Raw genomic sequence first — 17,615 nt, 5'->3', positions numbered from 1 at the left:
ACTATAGCAGCCCACTGTGTAAATAAGTTAGACAGTCCCTTCACTTATTGTCATTTACACAGACACTGGTGCTTTTTTGTGACCAGAGAATTATTTTATCAAATCTTTGGTTTTTCTCCATTCTTTAGAATAGTTCTTAATTTTTAGTCACAGGATTCATATGTGTGGACATTTCTTAGATCCTAAAACAATTTTTTTGTTCCTCATTATGTATTATCAAACTTTACAATAATATTTTCTGAGCTGGGCTGGGTGGCTCACACCTTTAATCCCAGCACTCAGGAGGCAGAGGCCGGTGGATCTCTGTGAGTTCAAGGCCAGCCTGGTCTACAGAGCAAGTTCTAGACCAGGAGAAACCCTGTTGAAAGCTAAGTTGTTAACTAAGAAAGAGATTTGAGTTAAAAATTGAGCTAACCTCTGTAGAGAGGGAACTGACCAGCTAAACTAACATGGGAACAATGCAAAGTGAAACTGGCATCTGAATTGAGAAAGAGTATCAGTTATTAACAATAACTTGAGAATATTTAGAGAGTGTATTTTTCATTGTAGCTAAAAGAAAATCCAATCAAATTGGCTTAAGTAATAAAGATTTATTTCCTCTTAGAAATGAGAAGTCTAGAAGCAGAGTGTGCTTCAGGGATCTTGATTTGGGGTCCCCATTGCTGTTAACCATGGTTCTGTAGGCTCTGCCTTCTACTTTAGATGAGCTTTGTATCTGTGTACACATAGAGTGTCCGCCCTCCAGTTACATGCATTTACAAGTAGGATTCCCCTTGTAGCCTCATGTTAGTGTTCAAAGAGGTCAATTTTGGAGCATTTTGGGTTTCAGGTTTTGTTTGTTTGTTGTTGTTGTTTTTTAAAATTCATTTATTTATTATGTATACAGCATGTATGACTGCAGGCCAGAAGAGGGCACCAGATCTCATTACAGATGGTTGTGAGCCACCATGTGGATGCTGGGAATTGAACTCGGGACCTCTGAAAGAGCAGTCAGTACTCTTAACCTCTGAGCCATCTCTCCAGCCCCCTTGTTTTTTGTTTTTAAGTTTAGGGATACTTAGCCTGTATGACGACTAAACTATATAAATTAGGGAGTTAAAACTTCTTTAGTGTGTGGTGTCTGTTGCTTTTCTTAAAACACTCTGAAGCTTCAACTAGGCATGCACCCAGCCAGTAAGCTGTACATCCAGCCCCCAGAGTTTAGTTTTAGAGTAGGCTGTCATACTTCATCTCTGTAATATTTTGGAGTAGATTTTATGGTTTTAGCATGTTCCCATTATGCAGTGTGAGTGGGATTGGCATTATCACATCCTAACCTCGTTAGTAGGCTGGTAGAGTCTAGACCAGACACATTCATCACACCTGGTTGGCAGCAATGGTTCAGTACCTGCTCATATAGTGTGACTTTCAAAGTTCTGCTGAAGTTTTACACTGTATCTTCTTCTTCTGGGCATTTGATACAGGTTGGGCATCTCTAATCTGAAAATCTAAAGAAAGAAACTTCTTTGAAGATAACATGATGCAACAAATGGAAAATTCTGCACATGACCTCATGACAGGTTTCAATCAAATGTAAATGCATTAAAAATAACACTGAAATGTATTTTCAGCATATGTGAATAATGAGTTTATAAAGTGTGTATGACTGAGGTGTGGTGGTATACTCTGTAGTGTAGATGAATTTCTAAACAGTCTTATTAAATAAGGAACACAGAGCCAAATACAGGGGTGAAAGCCATAGAGATCAGAGAAATAGTGAGAGCCACCAGCTAACCCTAGCTCACCATGCTGCTGTAGCTTCCTAAGGGAACTAGCAACTTCCTGTCTAACCTAAACCTTTATTTTCTTGCTGTTCTGCCCTCTCATTGGCTCTTAGCTCAGCCACCTCACTTCCTTGTCACTGCCTGTCTGTATAGACCTCCAGGTCTCTGGTTGGTACTGGGATTAAAGGCGTGTGTCACCACGCTTGGCTGTTCCCCTAGTGTGTCCTTGAACACACAGAGAATGTGATCAGATTAAGGGTGTGTGCTACCACTGCCTGACTTTTGTTTATGGCTGGCTATGTCCTCTGATCTCCAGACAAACTTTTTTTTATTAACATACAAATAAAGTATCACCACACTGTAGTTCTAACACTGAGGAGACTGAGGCAGGAGATCACAAGCTCCAGGCCTGGGCCACAGAGCAAACCTTAGCAAATCATGTTTCAAAATGAAAACAAAGTGTCTGGGGACTAACTGAATGCTAGATAGAGCACCTCTCTGACATGTAAGGCCATAGGCTCAGCCTTCAGATCTATAAAAACAAGCCAAAGTACAAAGATTTTAAAAATGCATAAATATATTTCATGTTGTGGCTTGGGTTTTGTCTCAGTGACTTCTTATGCATATGCAAATATTTCAAAAGCTGATATATAAAACACTTCTAATCACAAACATTTTAGAGAAGGGATAACTTAATCTCTATTGCTTTTCACTTTAACTTCCCAGGAAAATATAATGAAAGTAATATTCATTACTGGAACAAAATGTAGATTTTTATTTATTTTGTGTGTATGTACTGGGGGATCTATCCCAAGTCTTCTCCCCAAATGCCAGCCAAGTACTGTGTCACTGAGCTGTATTGAACTCCCAGCCCTCACTCCCACCCCTGTGACAGGGTCTCTTCATCCCTGTCTTGTATTAACTCTTGCTTCCAGCTGCCAAGTGCTAGGATTATAGACATGGGCCACCATACTTCACATAAAAGGTAGATTTTAAATACAGAGTCAACAAACCTTTGGAGGGTAGGTATTTTTTCACCAATGTGAACGAAATATAGTGTAAACCATTTGTACTTTTGTAGCAAGTGGTGTGAGGAAATGAGGAATGAATTGTTCTGCATTAGAGTGATTTCTTTCCTCTGAGTATTGTGAAATGCACAAACATATAGACAGTGAACACATTGTGTAATTATCACACATAAGTCACTGTCTCCATCCTGTTAATACTTTGTTTACTTAATTTCTCTGTTGCTTTACCAGATATTCATCTATCTATCATTCTAGCCTCCTTATTTTTTGATGCATTTCAAAGTAAGTTTTGTTATTCTTTGCTCCTAAACACTTAAGCACTCATATTATTAACAAAGTGATTGTTGACCCTTTGTTAAAAGCTTCATACACAGATTCTTTGGCTTAAGGCTTAACTCAAATCCTGATGTAGATGTTCTCATGGTAAAACTAATGAAATGTGCATCTGTGCCTGTTAACAAATACTACTTTATACCCTTTTGAGCTTCATTTATGATCTGACGAAAAGTGTGTGTGCAAGGTATCCTTGGTGAATGCGTGGATTACTGATACACCAAGCTTCTTTCTTTACCAATTAGTTTTACTTAGTAAACCAATGAACTGGAAATCTGTTGTTATCAGCTAGACCAAAAGAAAACCTCAAGAATGCAAGTCTCTAGCAAATTTATTAGTGTAGCTGACATTTTCCACTTGCTTATCAGAAACAAACATATGACACTACTTGAAAGTAGGAAGCCATAAAAATACTTGGAAAAAACATAAACATTAGATAATGGAATGAACTGTTTCAGCAGTGATATTAAATTTATATGTAATTCTTAGAATATGTAGCTCTTTAATATATTTTACATTGTGAATATATGTTCTCCTTTTATACTGAAAGAGGTTCTTTACTAAAAATGCTTTAAAGTAATACTTAAATGAAAGCCTGTTTGTAGAACATTAAAAATCAAGAATTTATAGGTCATTTATACATCTGTCATAAATAGCATTTAGGATCTTTCTGACTGACTCTTTGTTTCCACCTTTATTTATTCACCCACTCATTCATTCATTCATTCATTTATGGTTTTTCAAGACAGGGTTTCTCTGTGTAGCTTTGCGCCTTTCCTGGAACTCACTTGGTAGCCCAGGCTGGCCTCGAACTCACAGAGATCCGCCTGCCTCTGCCTCTTGAGTGTTGGGATTAAAGGTGAGTGCCACCACTGCCCGGCTGTTTCCACTTTTAAAGTATCAGTGATTTTTCCTTTAAGTGGACTATTGGATCCACATGCCCAAGCAGAGCTCTTTGACAAGTGTTTGTAATGCTGGGTACTGTTGATATGTGAAAAGTATTTTGAAATAAAAGTGCTTAATCATTCTTTTCTCCCCTGAGTTTACCCTGCATGCATTAACAGTTGTTACTCATTTTCTAAGTCATATTTAAATTTAAATGTTATCCACTGATCCACTATAGACATTAGATTTAATTGATTATAGTGTTTTGTTTTGTTTTTTCTTGGAATTTCTTTTTGTCCGGTAAGCACAAGTTCCAGGTATTGAGAACCAAACCACAGTCCTCTACAAGAACAAGTGCTCTTAACCACTGAGCCATGTCTCCATCCCTCCATCTTTTTTATTTGTAAAGATTTTTCAGATGCCCTCTTTTTCATCAATGCTGTCTTTCCTTCAGAAAAATCAACTACTCTAGAAAATTTATTTTTAGCTAAACCCTAGTGACCAACTTTGGATGAAATATCTCTGGACTCAATTGTTTTAAACAGACTGACTGATTCTTGCCTCGCCAGCAGAGTTTCCCCCTTGCAGGTGTCCTCGTAGGCGGGTAGATGAAAATGCCTGTTCATGCTCATTCTCCAGCCTTTCAAACCTGAGGTCTTTCTGTGTTCTTCACCTCCTTCCTCACACTGTAAGAGCATATCTTCTGTTAATCATCTTATTTGTATTTGAATTTTATATCGGCTCACATCTTCCTAGTTAGGGAGTTTACTTCTTATTTAATCAAGATTGTAAATATGATAGGATATGAAGATTAGACACACCAGAGGATTGCTGAAGACATCTGACGAGTGACTGTCACCAAATTAGTCTCCTGTGGATGAACAGCGGCCCCCCCAGTGCTGCTGGAATTGGGGACTACTTTCTCTAAGAGTGGTGGTGTCATTGACTCATCTTAGTGAGCACTGGCCCTCCTTACAGTCTCTTTTTCAGTGCACTTCTTCCTGCTCGCTCACTGGCTCCCCTTTGCTCCCCTTTTTCCTACTTTGAAGAGGTAGCAGTTTGAAGGAGAGTTAATGTGGAGCCAAGGAAGCCCTTAGGGTAAGGTAACTATGTAACACACTGAGTTTTAGTGGTGTATTCACCAGTCATTTTTCTTTTCCTATGTTGTTTTTGTTCTGTGCCTTTAAAATATTTAAAAAATGGAATGAATAAAAAAATGATTAACCCTGTCTCGAAAAGCCAAAAAAAAGTGATTAATTTAAACATTTATAAATTATCAAATGCCATGTTTTCAAAATATTTAATAGCACAATCTATATGAAATATTAAAAAAGTTTAGTAAGCATAGAGTATGATCTATGTTTTAAATTTATATTTTAAGCATGAATTTGTAGTTGTAGATGTGAAAATATTCATATGTGTCTGCATACAAGGAAACATTTTGAAGGCTACAATCAAAATGACATATTGTCTTTGGAATTTCGAATTATGTATAAATTGTTCATTTCAATTTGTTTTAATTTTGAGCAATGAGAAATCAGTAAAAACAAAACAGGTTTAAAATCAAACTTAAGAGCTAGAGAGTTGGCTCAGTGGTTAAGAGCACATCTAGCTCTTGCAGAGGAGCTGAGTTCTATTTCCAGCATCCACATGGCGGCTCACAACCACCTGTAACTCCAGCTCCAGGGGACCCAACACCCTCTTTTGGACTTGGTAGACACTTGTACTCATGTGTATATACTCACACATAGACATGTAAACATACAAATTGTAAATAGTAAATTTTGTTATATATAAAATGTGGGATGATCCAAAATCACATGTAGCTATCAATTATAATAAGAATTTGAGGAACAGAATTAATAGCTTGGATGGTAAATACCAAGGGCTGTAGCATGTCCTCTTGGGTTCCTTTATATTTCAATTCCCAGTAAAATTAGCGGAAATTAAAATAAATATGAAAGTAAAGATGGAAACCTGTGAACAATCCAGGACACATTCTGCTTGGAGCTTCGCGTAATTCTCCTGCCCCTGTTTGCATCACTGTTTCTCATGTTCAGAATGCTGTAAAATCACAACCAAAAATGTGTCAGCTGTCTCTAACTCCTGTGTAACCACTTTACTTTTAAATTTTATAGAAATAAATTGGACCTAGTGGCAGATACCTTCAATCCCAGTGCTTGGGAGGCAGAGGCGGGCTGATCTATGAGTTTGAGGCCAGCCTGGTCTATAGAACGAGTTCTAAGACAGCCAGAGCTCTGCATAGCAAGACCCTGTCTTGAAAAAGGGGAGGAAAAAGAAAAAGAAAAAAATTGAAGAAGTAACAAAACAAGGTTGTTGTGTTGATTGCTTGTAAAGAATGAGAACTATTTTTGACTTAAGTGCTATCTTTCTCTGTCTGAGCTCCACGAAAATATTAGACTATCTGAATGAGTTCTTGATGGTACTTAGTACCAGCCCAGGTGCCAGGAGCATTATTAAACCTTTACATATGATAATGCTGTAGGCGTTGGAGCTCAGTTCCCCTGGAGAACCTCAAATGAGAAGGGCTCATATATATTCAATGTATTAGCTACTATTTTTACTGAAAAGTAACAGAAATGAAGAGGCATTATTGTTTACTTAAATGGGAAAAGATGGAAGACTTCAGAAATGATTTTGTTGGGATTCTGACTTAGTGTCTCTGCTGTTCTGTGTTGTGTCTTTGTCTTTTCTCTGGCTATTGGCTCAAATTGAGATTTCTAAGTTTTAAGTTAATATGAGTTACATTGAATCTAAGTATGAGTTACATTGAATCTGAGTATGAGTTACATTGAATCAGTCCAGTGGGTCATCTTCTACTACAGGGTTTTCTTTTTTTAAAGCTATGTTGCCAAAAGAAGACAGAATAGCCGGGGGGTGGTGGCGCACGCCTTTAATCCCAGCACTTGGGAGGCAGAGGCAGGCGGATCTCTGTGAGTTCGAGGCCAGCCTGGGCTACCAAGTGAGTTCCAGGAAAGGCGCAAAGCTACACAGAGAAACCCTGTCTCGAAAAACCAAAAAAAAAAAAAAAAAAAAAAAGACAGAACAAAAAAATCAGTGTATAGGAATAATTTGATAGAAGGATTTGAAGAAAAGACCAAGTTCAGTTAACATGTGATCGTAGCAACAAAGACAGTTCTCATTGAGCGAGCAGGATGGGGGACTAGGTTCCTGACTATAGGATAGCTACCCATTTTTGTTGTTGGAAGTTATAGTTATTTCTACTTTCTGCCAAGGATATTTGAGGAACATATATAAGCATAAAATGGAAGGTGGGCTTGTGTGCACTTTGAGGTCTGAAGGAGAGGTCCAGGGTCTCATCTTCTTGTGATTTTGAAAGGTAGCAGAAGGGATTGCTATACTGGAAAATTTTCTTCCATGTGACCCTTTATTATGAAGGTGCAATACCTAAGACAATATTAAAACTGACTTTAAAAGCCTATAAATACCCAAATAGCATTAAGGCAGCTTACAGGGGCTTGCAGAGTTCTCTGACAACACAGTATATGCCTTGTTGCTCTGTTGAATGTCATTCAGCTTGTACTGCTACTCTCTGTAATGTGGCAAAAGTAACTGTGTGCATGCATGGTGATCATATATGTACAGACTGTCATAGGAAGATTACACTAAAACTGTTCATATGATTGTCTCCATAGACACAGAAGCAGGCAGATCTCTGAGTTTGAGTCCAGCCTAATCTCTGTAGTAAATTGCAGGCCAGCTGGGGGATGTGTGCTGAGAAGAAAAGGAAAAGATGGCTTCTCCCTAATAGCTGTAGCCTTGGAAAATGGCCCCATTCCTACTCAGCAATTGCTAGGACCAGGAGCACCATTAAAGACTTAACTCCACTCTGCTGTTTGTTCTTGGTTCTGTGTATGCATATGAGTCTGAGTGGGTGTGTGCATGTGAGTGCGGTTGCCTGGAGAGGCCAGGGGAAAGTGTCCGGTATGTCAGAGCTTCTGGAGCTGGAGTTGCAGGCTGTTGTATACCACCTGACATGGGTGGTGGGAATTGAACTCAGGACCTCTTTAATAGCAGTACATGCTCAGAATTGCTGAGCCATTTCTTCAGTCCCAAGAGCATTTTTAAAAATCAGCTATATCTAGGATTCCCAGAGCATAGTCCTGAGCAAATGTAACAGGAGACTCACAGTTAATTATCCCTTTGTAGAGTTAGAGAATTTTTTCTGTTTCTTCAAAACGATTTCAAGTATAACTGGGAGTCTCATCAGCTTTTGACTAGGCACTGACTTTTATGGTGTGGGTAGAAAAGCAACTGCATATGAAAATAATTACATAAATGGCCTTGAAATTCAAGGGTAATTTTGTCACCAGAGGACCCGTTTGATCATTAATTTCTAAGACTTTCTCAAGGGTACATTTTATAAAGTGTATGCTTTGTCATCATTAGGCGTATTTTATAAACACTCAGTTTAATTCATTAAGAATTACTTTTCAGAGATAGAATGGATTTGATCATAATTTAGCTCCCTAAACTGCTGCCCTGTGTCTTAAAATACTTTAGTTCATGATGTAAAGTCGTTTGCTGATTTTTCTGTTGTCACAAAACAGAGAGAAGAGGACGAGTTCCATGGAGAGCTCAGCAGGTCCGACTCTCACCAGTACGTTAGGGAGCTGCAGGATCAGATAGCAGAGCTGACTCATGAGGTGAGTGATAAATGTTGGTCTTCACATAGTTCTTCCTTCCTTCCTCTCTTGATGTAACACTTTATTACTGACCTTTTCATGCTAAATGTTGACTCTGAATTCATGAATTCATGATTATAGTTAAGAGCAGCTTAGAAGATTGCCTTTTTAAGCAGATTTTTCTGTTCAAATATTAAGGATTTGCCTTTCTTAAACTTTTAATAACTTAAAAGGATCAGTTTCTGGCATGTATCTTATTTTTTAAATTGTGATCTGAAAACACTTGGTAGTCACCCACGTCTTCAATATCCTGCAGTTATATTAAAATTTCCTTACACCTAACTAACTAGATTTGTGGTGCTTGCCGTTGAGTGGAGGGAAGTCTTCTCTCCCTTCATGGTGCTCTTACTGAGATTGCAAAAAAGGATACTTGCCTAATATCAGTTAAACAGATTTCTTAGTATTTTAATGTTTTTTAAACTGGCACCTAGACTTTCTGACATTCAGCCAGTGAAATTTCCCAGAATTTGACTAGCTCTTAGGCTAATTTAAATTATTTAAACTAATCTATTGTGACTGGAGAGAATCTTTTTCTTAGTGCAGCTTAGGTACAATTTCCTGGTCTTTACTGTTTTCTCATGATACATATTCAGCAATACAGATAAAACTGTATTTCTTATTTTGAATATTTGTAAAATAATATTTATTCACAGTAATGAGATTGAAAGGATAGCATAAACTTGATTTGCTTTTAAAATGAAGAAAGGAAACTCCTTGACCACTAGATGAATCTAAACCTCAAAGAACAAGTGTGGACATTGCCCTTTCCTGACCTTACATCCTTCAGTTGAAGGCTGAGTGTTGGTGAAATAACTTCCTGCAGGTAGTTAGTTTACGAGTGAATTCCTAGTGAAGAGGAAATAAAACTTAAAACAAAGCTGACAGATTCACATGTGGTTGATTCAATCCAGTCTCCTGTGGCGTATCAGGGCCATTCCTATCAACATTAGTAGTATTATGCATGGTAACATTGGAGGGGATCTTATGTATGCCTTTAACTGTTAGTAAACTTTTAACAAATAACTTGTGTTTTATCTTTGTCACTATGGGTATTCTGCAAATCCTCCCTCTGGGAACTTCTCCTTGTCCCCAGAATGTGTTCTTAAGAAATTATGACAGAAATAAAGCAGTTTCCCGTAAAGTGTAAGAAAACTAATATTGTTGGATTAAGAAAATTATATGTAAATTGATTATATTTCTAAAATTAGCCTAATCAACAGTAATTAATTTTGCCTGTCACATGTGACTAAAAAAAAAAGTTTTTTTTCATCAAGACAGAAAATTACATGAGATTTAGCTTTAATGTATTGATTGTTCTGTGGAGGCAGGATCTCAAATTGTCATCTAGATTGATTTCAAACTTTCAATCCTTTTGCTTCAGGTTCTGGAACACTGGAATTATTGAGTGCTCCACTGACTAATAATGTATGCATGTGCAAGGTGTGTGTGTGTGTCTTTGTGTCTATAAATTAATAACTTTGAAAGCAGTTTATTGTATAGACTTGAAGAGAAAACTAATTTTCAGAGTACAATGTTCTGCTAAAGAGCTCGATCCAAATTAAAGACTATAATTGTGATGAGATATAGTTCAGAATAGCCAAAATCCTGAGTTTAAGAAGGTCCCTGGTAAACCGGGCATAGTGGTGCATACCTTTAATCCCAGCACTTGGGAGGCAGAGTCAGGCTGATCTCTGTGAGTTCAAGGCCAGCCTGGTCTACAGAGTGAGTTCCAGGACAACCAGACATCCATGGTGAGACCTTGCCTTGGGTTGGGGGTGGTGTCGGGGGACGCCTCTGATAGATGTTATGGGCCATGGAAAGCACACAGTACAGCTGGGGACCATACACACAGGTCAGAAACAAGCCTGAGAACATGGTAGGAGCTGGGTGGAGGCAGAGCCTGACTGAAGGATTAATGTGACTAAGTCATCAGAAGGGATGGGTAGACTGAGCAGAAGGAAGGTGTGTAGGAGGTAATTAGGAAATCATCTCAGGCAATCAGTTGGAGATGCTTTTCCATTGTGTTTTCCAAGTAGATTTTAATTCATTTGCCTGTTTTAGTTTATCATAAAAGAAGCTAAACAACAAATGAAAATTTAAACTAGGATACTGGGTGAAACAGACTGACTGACGGGCTGAAGGGATGGCTTTCTGGTTAAGAGCATTTGCTGCTCTTTGAAGAGAACCTGGCTTCCAGAGGCTCACGACTGCATGTAATTCCAGCTCCAGGGGGTCCATGTCCTCTCCTGGCATCCTGCGCACCTGCATGTGCACATTCTCACACACAGACGGACACATATACACATAAATAAATATAAAGTAAGTCTTTAAAAAACAAGGGATAGACTTTCCACCGAAATAACTGCTCTGAGGGATGGAGAGATGACTCGGTAGTTAAGAGAACTTACCGGTCTTATAGAGGACTTTGATTCAGTTCCCAGCACGTACCTCAGACAGCTTGCAACAGGCTGTAACTCCAGTCCCAGGTAATCCCATGCCCTCTGGCCTCCTTGGGCACTCACACATGCATGATATACATAGATTCACCACCGGCACACATACTTACACATAAATAATACATAGACAAATCTTTTTAAAAATTACTACTATAATTACTATTGTCCAGTTCTGGTATCCTTCTAAGGGGATTAAGTACTGTGCCACTTTTACATTCTGTTTACATTCTTTGATACAGTCCTTCACAGTTTAAGACAGATAACGAAAGTTAATCTCATAGTGGTAACATTTGTATGCTAGAATTTGCTAAATCTTTGACTTTCAATATGAAAATTTTCCTTTAAATATTAATATTGTAGTTGATCATGTGACTGTTAACAGTCATTTTGTTAGCTATTTGTTCTTATTGAAGGGCATCTCAAGAGGAACTTAGCACAGTCATCTTCTTCTGCAGAAAGGGCACTGTACATGTAATTGTGACCCCTTCCATAGTCAGCTCAATGAAGCAGGCTGTTTTAATGCTGTCTGAATACACTGGTGGTCTGTAACACAGTGATGGTTTATGTCTATTGAGTACTCATTGTGTCAGATAACTCATTTTGACTACCTCTGATCTTGGCCAGACCCTTCTCAATGCGATACCATTCTCAGCTGCGTGGATTGGACACTGAGACTCAACAATAGTTATTTTCCCAAGTAGCATTCAAGAAACCGATGGCTGAACCAGATTCCAGCCTAGTTCAGCTTGCTCTCCCTAGGCTGTTTCTACAGACATTAGCTCTAATATCTGAATTCTTAGGAGTAGCTATTAGCATATGAGCTGTGATACAATTCCCTGGAATATGTTTGCAGATGTCCAAAAGAGACACTTTTCTTTTTTAAGGCAGATCATCATATGTCATAGGAATCTTTTATTGTTTCTACAAACTAAGTAGGCAATTAGAAATTTGAGTGAATAAAGGAAATCCATAAACAAAGCTTTTGCTGATGTTTGCTTAGAAAATAGGTGTTAAATACTCATTTTAAAATTCTTATGTTAATGTACACCTAGCCTCTATGGTTAACTGGTGGCTGACTTTGCCCTCTGATCTTCAGGCAGGCTTTATTTGATAGATCATGCACAAAATATCACCACATTTCCCCTTTTTGTCTAAAATTTTAAAAAGAGATTATAACTAATATAAGAAAAACTGTAATAAGTTCAATAACTGCATATAATATATACAGGCAGTCATTACATCAATAATGTCTAGTCCATTAACACTTGACAAATTCAGAGAAAATACTCCATTATTTATCCTGTTTTGGTGAGTCCAAAGTGTTGTACCTAATTCACTTTCTATCCTAACTTGTATTACCAACCAAAAACTATCTTTGATGTCTCTCAAACTTTAGTGAATTTCTTTTCTGAATCTGGTAACAAGGAAAGCTATAACTATCTAGTCCTCAACTCCAGAGACCCAAGAAACAAATAATATTACCCGAGTAAGCGGGAAGTGCAAGCAAGCCACTTCCAAAAAATGTGAGAAATGACAGAAACAGCTGACTGCCTGGACAGTCATCCAAGGTTCCTCTGTAACGTTGGGGCATCCATCTTCAGCCTACAGGTCTAGACTATTTGACAGACTTTTCTTTCTTTCTTTCTTTCTTTCTTTCTTTCTTTCTTTCTTTCTTTCTTTCTTTTTCTTTTTTTCTTTCTTTGTTTCTTTCTTCCTTCCTTCCTTCCTTCCTTCCTTCCTTTCTTTTTTCTTGACAGACTTTTCTATGAAGCAGGGTTTTTGAAGGGCTGTCCCACCTTGACAAGGTTTGGCAGTCCTTTCTTTTGTGTCCAGCTTGTCCATTTGGACAGCATACTGTCAGCAGTTGAAGCAAGAGCACTTTCTTGTCCAGTGGCTTACTTTTGCCCCAAAGAAAGTAAACTCCATATGGAGTTTCTTGGATGCTCATTATCTTCTCCGAAGTAGATTGGTGCTGCCAGAGCAGACGTCTCATTGTCATAAAAAAAAAAAAAAATAGAAAAAGAACCTGTGTTATTAAAATACTGCCATATTCTCTGAAGTGTTTGAAGATGACCTCTCTATCTAAAATATATCTCTGTTTAACCTTGAAAACATACCTAATATTGACTACAAGTTTGATTGTAATGACTAACTACTAACTTGAGTTTCTTTATATCCTAATTAGTTGGTAATAATAACTTTTAAGGACTAAAAATTTGCATTGTTAAATGAGGTTTATAGGTACAATACCTTGAACAAGAATAGAAATGTATGTATAGTATGTTCTAACAAAAATAATCTCAAATTTTTATCAATATACAAAGATCCATATCAATGTAAAATATTTAAAACAAGTAGTTGCTTTTTAAAAGTAGATTCAATAACCCGCCTTTTTATTCTATCCTATCCATATCCCCCTTTTTTCAGAGCAGATTCAATAATCTGCCCTATCCTATCGTATCTATATCCCCTTTTCTCTTTTTCTTTTTCAAAACAAGAACTCTGAATCTAATCTCCTTTGTTTTTAAACCATTACCAATAACAAACTTGTAAACAATCACCCTAAACAGTGACAAATATCTGTAACCCATTGAACGACCAAAAACTCTAAGAATCAAATGACAGTATACCTCTTTGTACTTTCACAGTTTTTCCATTTTTTCTGATAGTTTCGTTCTTTTGTATTGGTTTAAAATTACTAGTAGGGCTGGAGAGATGGCTCAGAGGTTAAGAGCACTAGCAGCTCTTTTAGAGGTCCTGAGTTAAATTTGCCAGCAACCACATGGTGGCTCACAACCATCCATAATGAAATCTGATGCCCTTTTCTGGTGTGCAGACATACATTCGGGCAGAACACTGTACACATAATAAATAATTTTTTTAAAAAATACAGAATAATTACTAGTACGGGGCTGGAGAAATGGCTCAATTGTTAAGAGCACTGCCACTCTTTAGAGAGCAGGGTTCCCAGCACCACGCTGGGTGGCTCACACCTCCTGTGATGCCAGCTCCAGGGCATATGGCACCTTCTCCTGGCCTCCAAGGGCATTTGTACTGTGTGAACATGAACAAATACACACAAGGATGTGTGAGTAAGTAAATTTTTAAAATGCATTTTGTAAATGAATGATAAAATGATATTTGAATTTGAATATTTTCAATATAAAAAAGCATTTTAAAGACTGATGGCTGCCGGGTGGCGCACACCTTTAATCCCAGCACTCTTTGGGAGGCAGAGCCAGGTGGATCTCTGTGAGTTTGAGGCCAGCCTGGTCTGCAGATCGAGATCCAGGACAGTCACCAAAACTACACAGAGAAACCCTGTCTGGAAAACCCCTCCCCCTTAAAAAAAAAAAAGACTGAGGGCTGGACGTGATATGCCTATAATCCCAACAGTATAGAGGCTAGGGCATAAGGATCACTAGGCTACAGAATGAGTTTAAGACCATTCAGAACTACATGGAAAGACCCTGCCACAATGAAAAAACTCATTTGAACAATGATCTTTAGAACCAAAATATTTAGCTTTGTATGGCTGTGCACACCTTTAATCCCAGCACTTGGGAAATGGAGGGAGGCAAGATGACCATGAGTTTATCAGCACATGGGGAGTTTGCGGTTAGTCTGAGCTAAATGAGACTGTCTCAGAAGCACAGAAACAAGCAAGACTAGCACCAAGAATACTTAAGAGGGGGCTGTACTTGTTTGACTCTCTGCCTTTCCACGGGTTCCAGGGATCAAACTCAGGGCTCAGGCTTGTGTGGCAAGCTCCTTCACACACTGAGCCATCTTACTGGCCTCCACCTGTTCCTTTAGCTGCATGCTTATGTCTGCTGCTTGTTTCTGTAAGTCTTCAAGACTTCCTCCTAGGCACAGCAGGGCTCCAGGAATGTTCCCTGTTCATTAAAGTCGTAGCCAAGAATAGAATTCATATCCTAACCCACAAACTGGATGGCATCCATGCAGTTCTAGAAACAGAAATAAGGATTTTTTAATAAAAATTTTTCTGATGGCTACTGATTTTGATTTCTAAGAAAATTGTAATGTTTAAAATTAATACATAAGGTATAAGTTATCATTTGTTTTTACCATAAAAAACATTAGTTTTCCCAGAGTAGCAGCTTCTAACTACAAAGATGTAAAACCTTAAAATTGGCCTTTCTTTCATTGGATCAGTGTAGGAGCTCATGCCAGTCTCAGGGCAAGTGAGTACTTTTTCTTTGCTGACTAAACGATTCCAGGAACAGAGTAAACAATCATATTTGTGCCTGTGAAAATTACCTTAAGATCCTTAAATGTTTGTGTGGCTTATAAGTCTTAGAACTTCTATTTATATTTTTAAAATTAAGTTTAATTATTGTGTCATGTATAATATTTTTATTTAGAATAATATTACTATATGAAATGCTCATTTTGCATTCTTATTTGTTTGGACCTGGGAATCAAACCCAGGCCTTGTGTATAGTAGTCAGCATTCTACCACTGTATTACATCCTAAAATACTGAGGTTAGCAGATCCATCACTAATGAAATGCCTAAGGATAATGAGCTTGTAAAGACAGAACAATTACTTTAGCTCAACAAATGTGTAGGTACCAGTCAATGATTGGTTGTTCTGTTCCTTGGAGCCTTGTTGAAGCAGCACATCATGGCAGCAATGTGTGGTGGGACAAAATCCCTCATCTTGTGGCCAGGAATGCCAGGGTACCACATTCAATGTGCCTTTAGGAACACTCCCCCAGTGACCTTCTCGGGCACCTGCTGGCTTTTGGATGTGCTCTCTCCATCTCTCACTCTTCTGATTCTCTCCCCTCTCCTCTGAGTATGTGTGTTTGGTATTATGGGTACTAAGCAAGCACTGTATCACTGCTACATCCTTAGTCTAACACCATCTCATAAAAGTTATAGAACTGCCTGTTAATGTCATCCCTGGAGACCAAGCCTTTAATACATGGACCTCTGGGGAACATGTAAGACACAAACTATAGCAGTACTTAAAGCCAAGATTTAAGGTTCATGTATTTTTAGGCCTGAAGTGTTTTTAAAATTTATGTAGCGTTTCACTAGATACGTGAAAAAGTTAGGGCCAGAGAGTCGGGGAACTTACTCATAATTACACAGTTGTTGGTATATGAGAGAGACCAAATTAATGTCCCTGCAAAAGGCCTGACATGCAGCATCATACCCCTTCTATAACCCTGATGATATGTGACTGTGCATGCCATTAACCTACAAAAAGTTCCCTGTTTGAATTAAAAATGAACCACTTCTCTCAGGACACATTATATCCAGGGAAGAGAAGTCTAGTTTCACTTTGTATTCTTTCCTTTTCTTCTACAGATTTTGGATTTTCATTTCATTCAAAGCAAGGAAAATTATTTAACTTTGCCTTGCACATTCCTCAGTTTTTAGTGGAGTATCCTAAAATCTTGAAGATAAGGTGACTTTCTAGACGCAGGCAACTGTTGTTTTCTAGCCAAATCTGATATTGTCAGAAGCAGAAATAGATGAAAATAGTCACCACAATTCATAAATATCTGTTACTAAACAAATAAAAGCATAACTGCAGATGAGTTAGATAAATTAGTTTAGCTGTTGACCATATTCTGTATAAAGAGTTCGTAATTTAACTGGTGGCCAAACTTCTGCTAGATAGTTCTATTTTTTCCCTTATACAGGACTGCATATCTTTCTGCTCATTCCCTGCCTCAAAAAATAGCATAATTTACCACATTCAAGGAAAAACTATAGTTCTACACAGGCTAGCTTGTCTTAACCAATTTTCAGACTTACATTCTATTGTGTGAAAAGAAGGTCTGCCCAGTTATGTACACTGTGCATCTCATTCATGCTGTAGGTCACAGGGACTTTTAACTTTGTAATGAAGTATGTGCATCTGTGGTATTGATCTCATTTAAAACTGGGGTTAATTCATAAGAATTTTTAAAAATTAGGTCTGGTAGGAGGGGCTAAGATCATCTAAAAACCACTTAAGATTCAAAATCAGAAAACAAGAGGAAAGGTGCCAGAACTTAGAGAAAACAAGGAGATCTCTTGGGAATATACAGATTTGCTGAGGGTTTCTAGGATAGGTCTGGAGAGATGGCTTGGGTTAAGAGCACTGGCTGGTCTTTCAGGGGCCCTGAATTCAGTTCCTACCACCCACATGGTAAGTTATAGCCATTTGTAACTTCAACCTCAGGGGATCCAAATACTCTTCTAACTTTGGAGGGCATCAGGCATGCACATGGTGCACATACATACATACATACATACATACATACATACATACAGAAAACTCATATATAAATAATACAAATCTAAAATTTTTTTTTAAAGAAATCTATAGGATAAAATCTGAGCAAGTGGCCAATTTAGAGAATATGGGATTTGGATCTAAAGAGTCAAATAAATATCTTCAAA

The 17,615-nt window shown here is 37.9% G+C and overlaps 1 protein-coding gene across 6 annotated transcripts in view; it reads left to right on the top strand.

Moving 5' to 3' along the window:
• Evi5 (ecotropic viral integration site 5) overlaps positions 1-17,615 on the top strand; it is a 159,881-nt gene that overhangs the window by 125,317 nt on the left and 16,949 nt on the right. For all 6 annotated transcript variants that reach the window (XM_052735690.1, XM_052735694.1, XM_052735689.1 and 3 more), the window contains one exon: positions 8,602-8,697. In XM_052735690.1, coding sequence (XP_052591650.1) covers positions 8,602-8,697 — 96 coding nt within the window. The remainder of the gene's footprint in view (positions 1-8,601; positions 8,698-17,615) is intronic.

Source organism: Peromyscus californicus, unplaced genomic scaffold (assembly GCF_007827085.1).
Source record: "Peromyscus californicus insignis strain IS unplaced genomic scaffold, ASM782708v3 Scaffold_13__1_contigs__length_99412109, whole genome shotgun sequence".
Classification (NCBI taxonomy): Eukaryota; Metazoa; Chordata; class Mammalia; order Rodentia; family Cricetidae; genus Peromyscus; species Peromyscus californicus.
The sequence above is the reverse complement of the archived record's forward strand: the minus strand, read 5'-3'. Positions and strand labels throughout refer to the sequence as shown.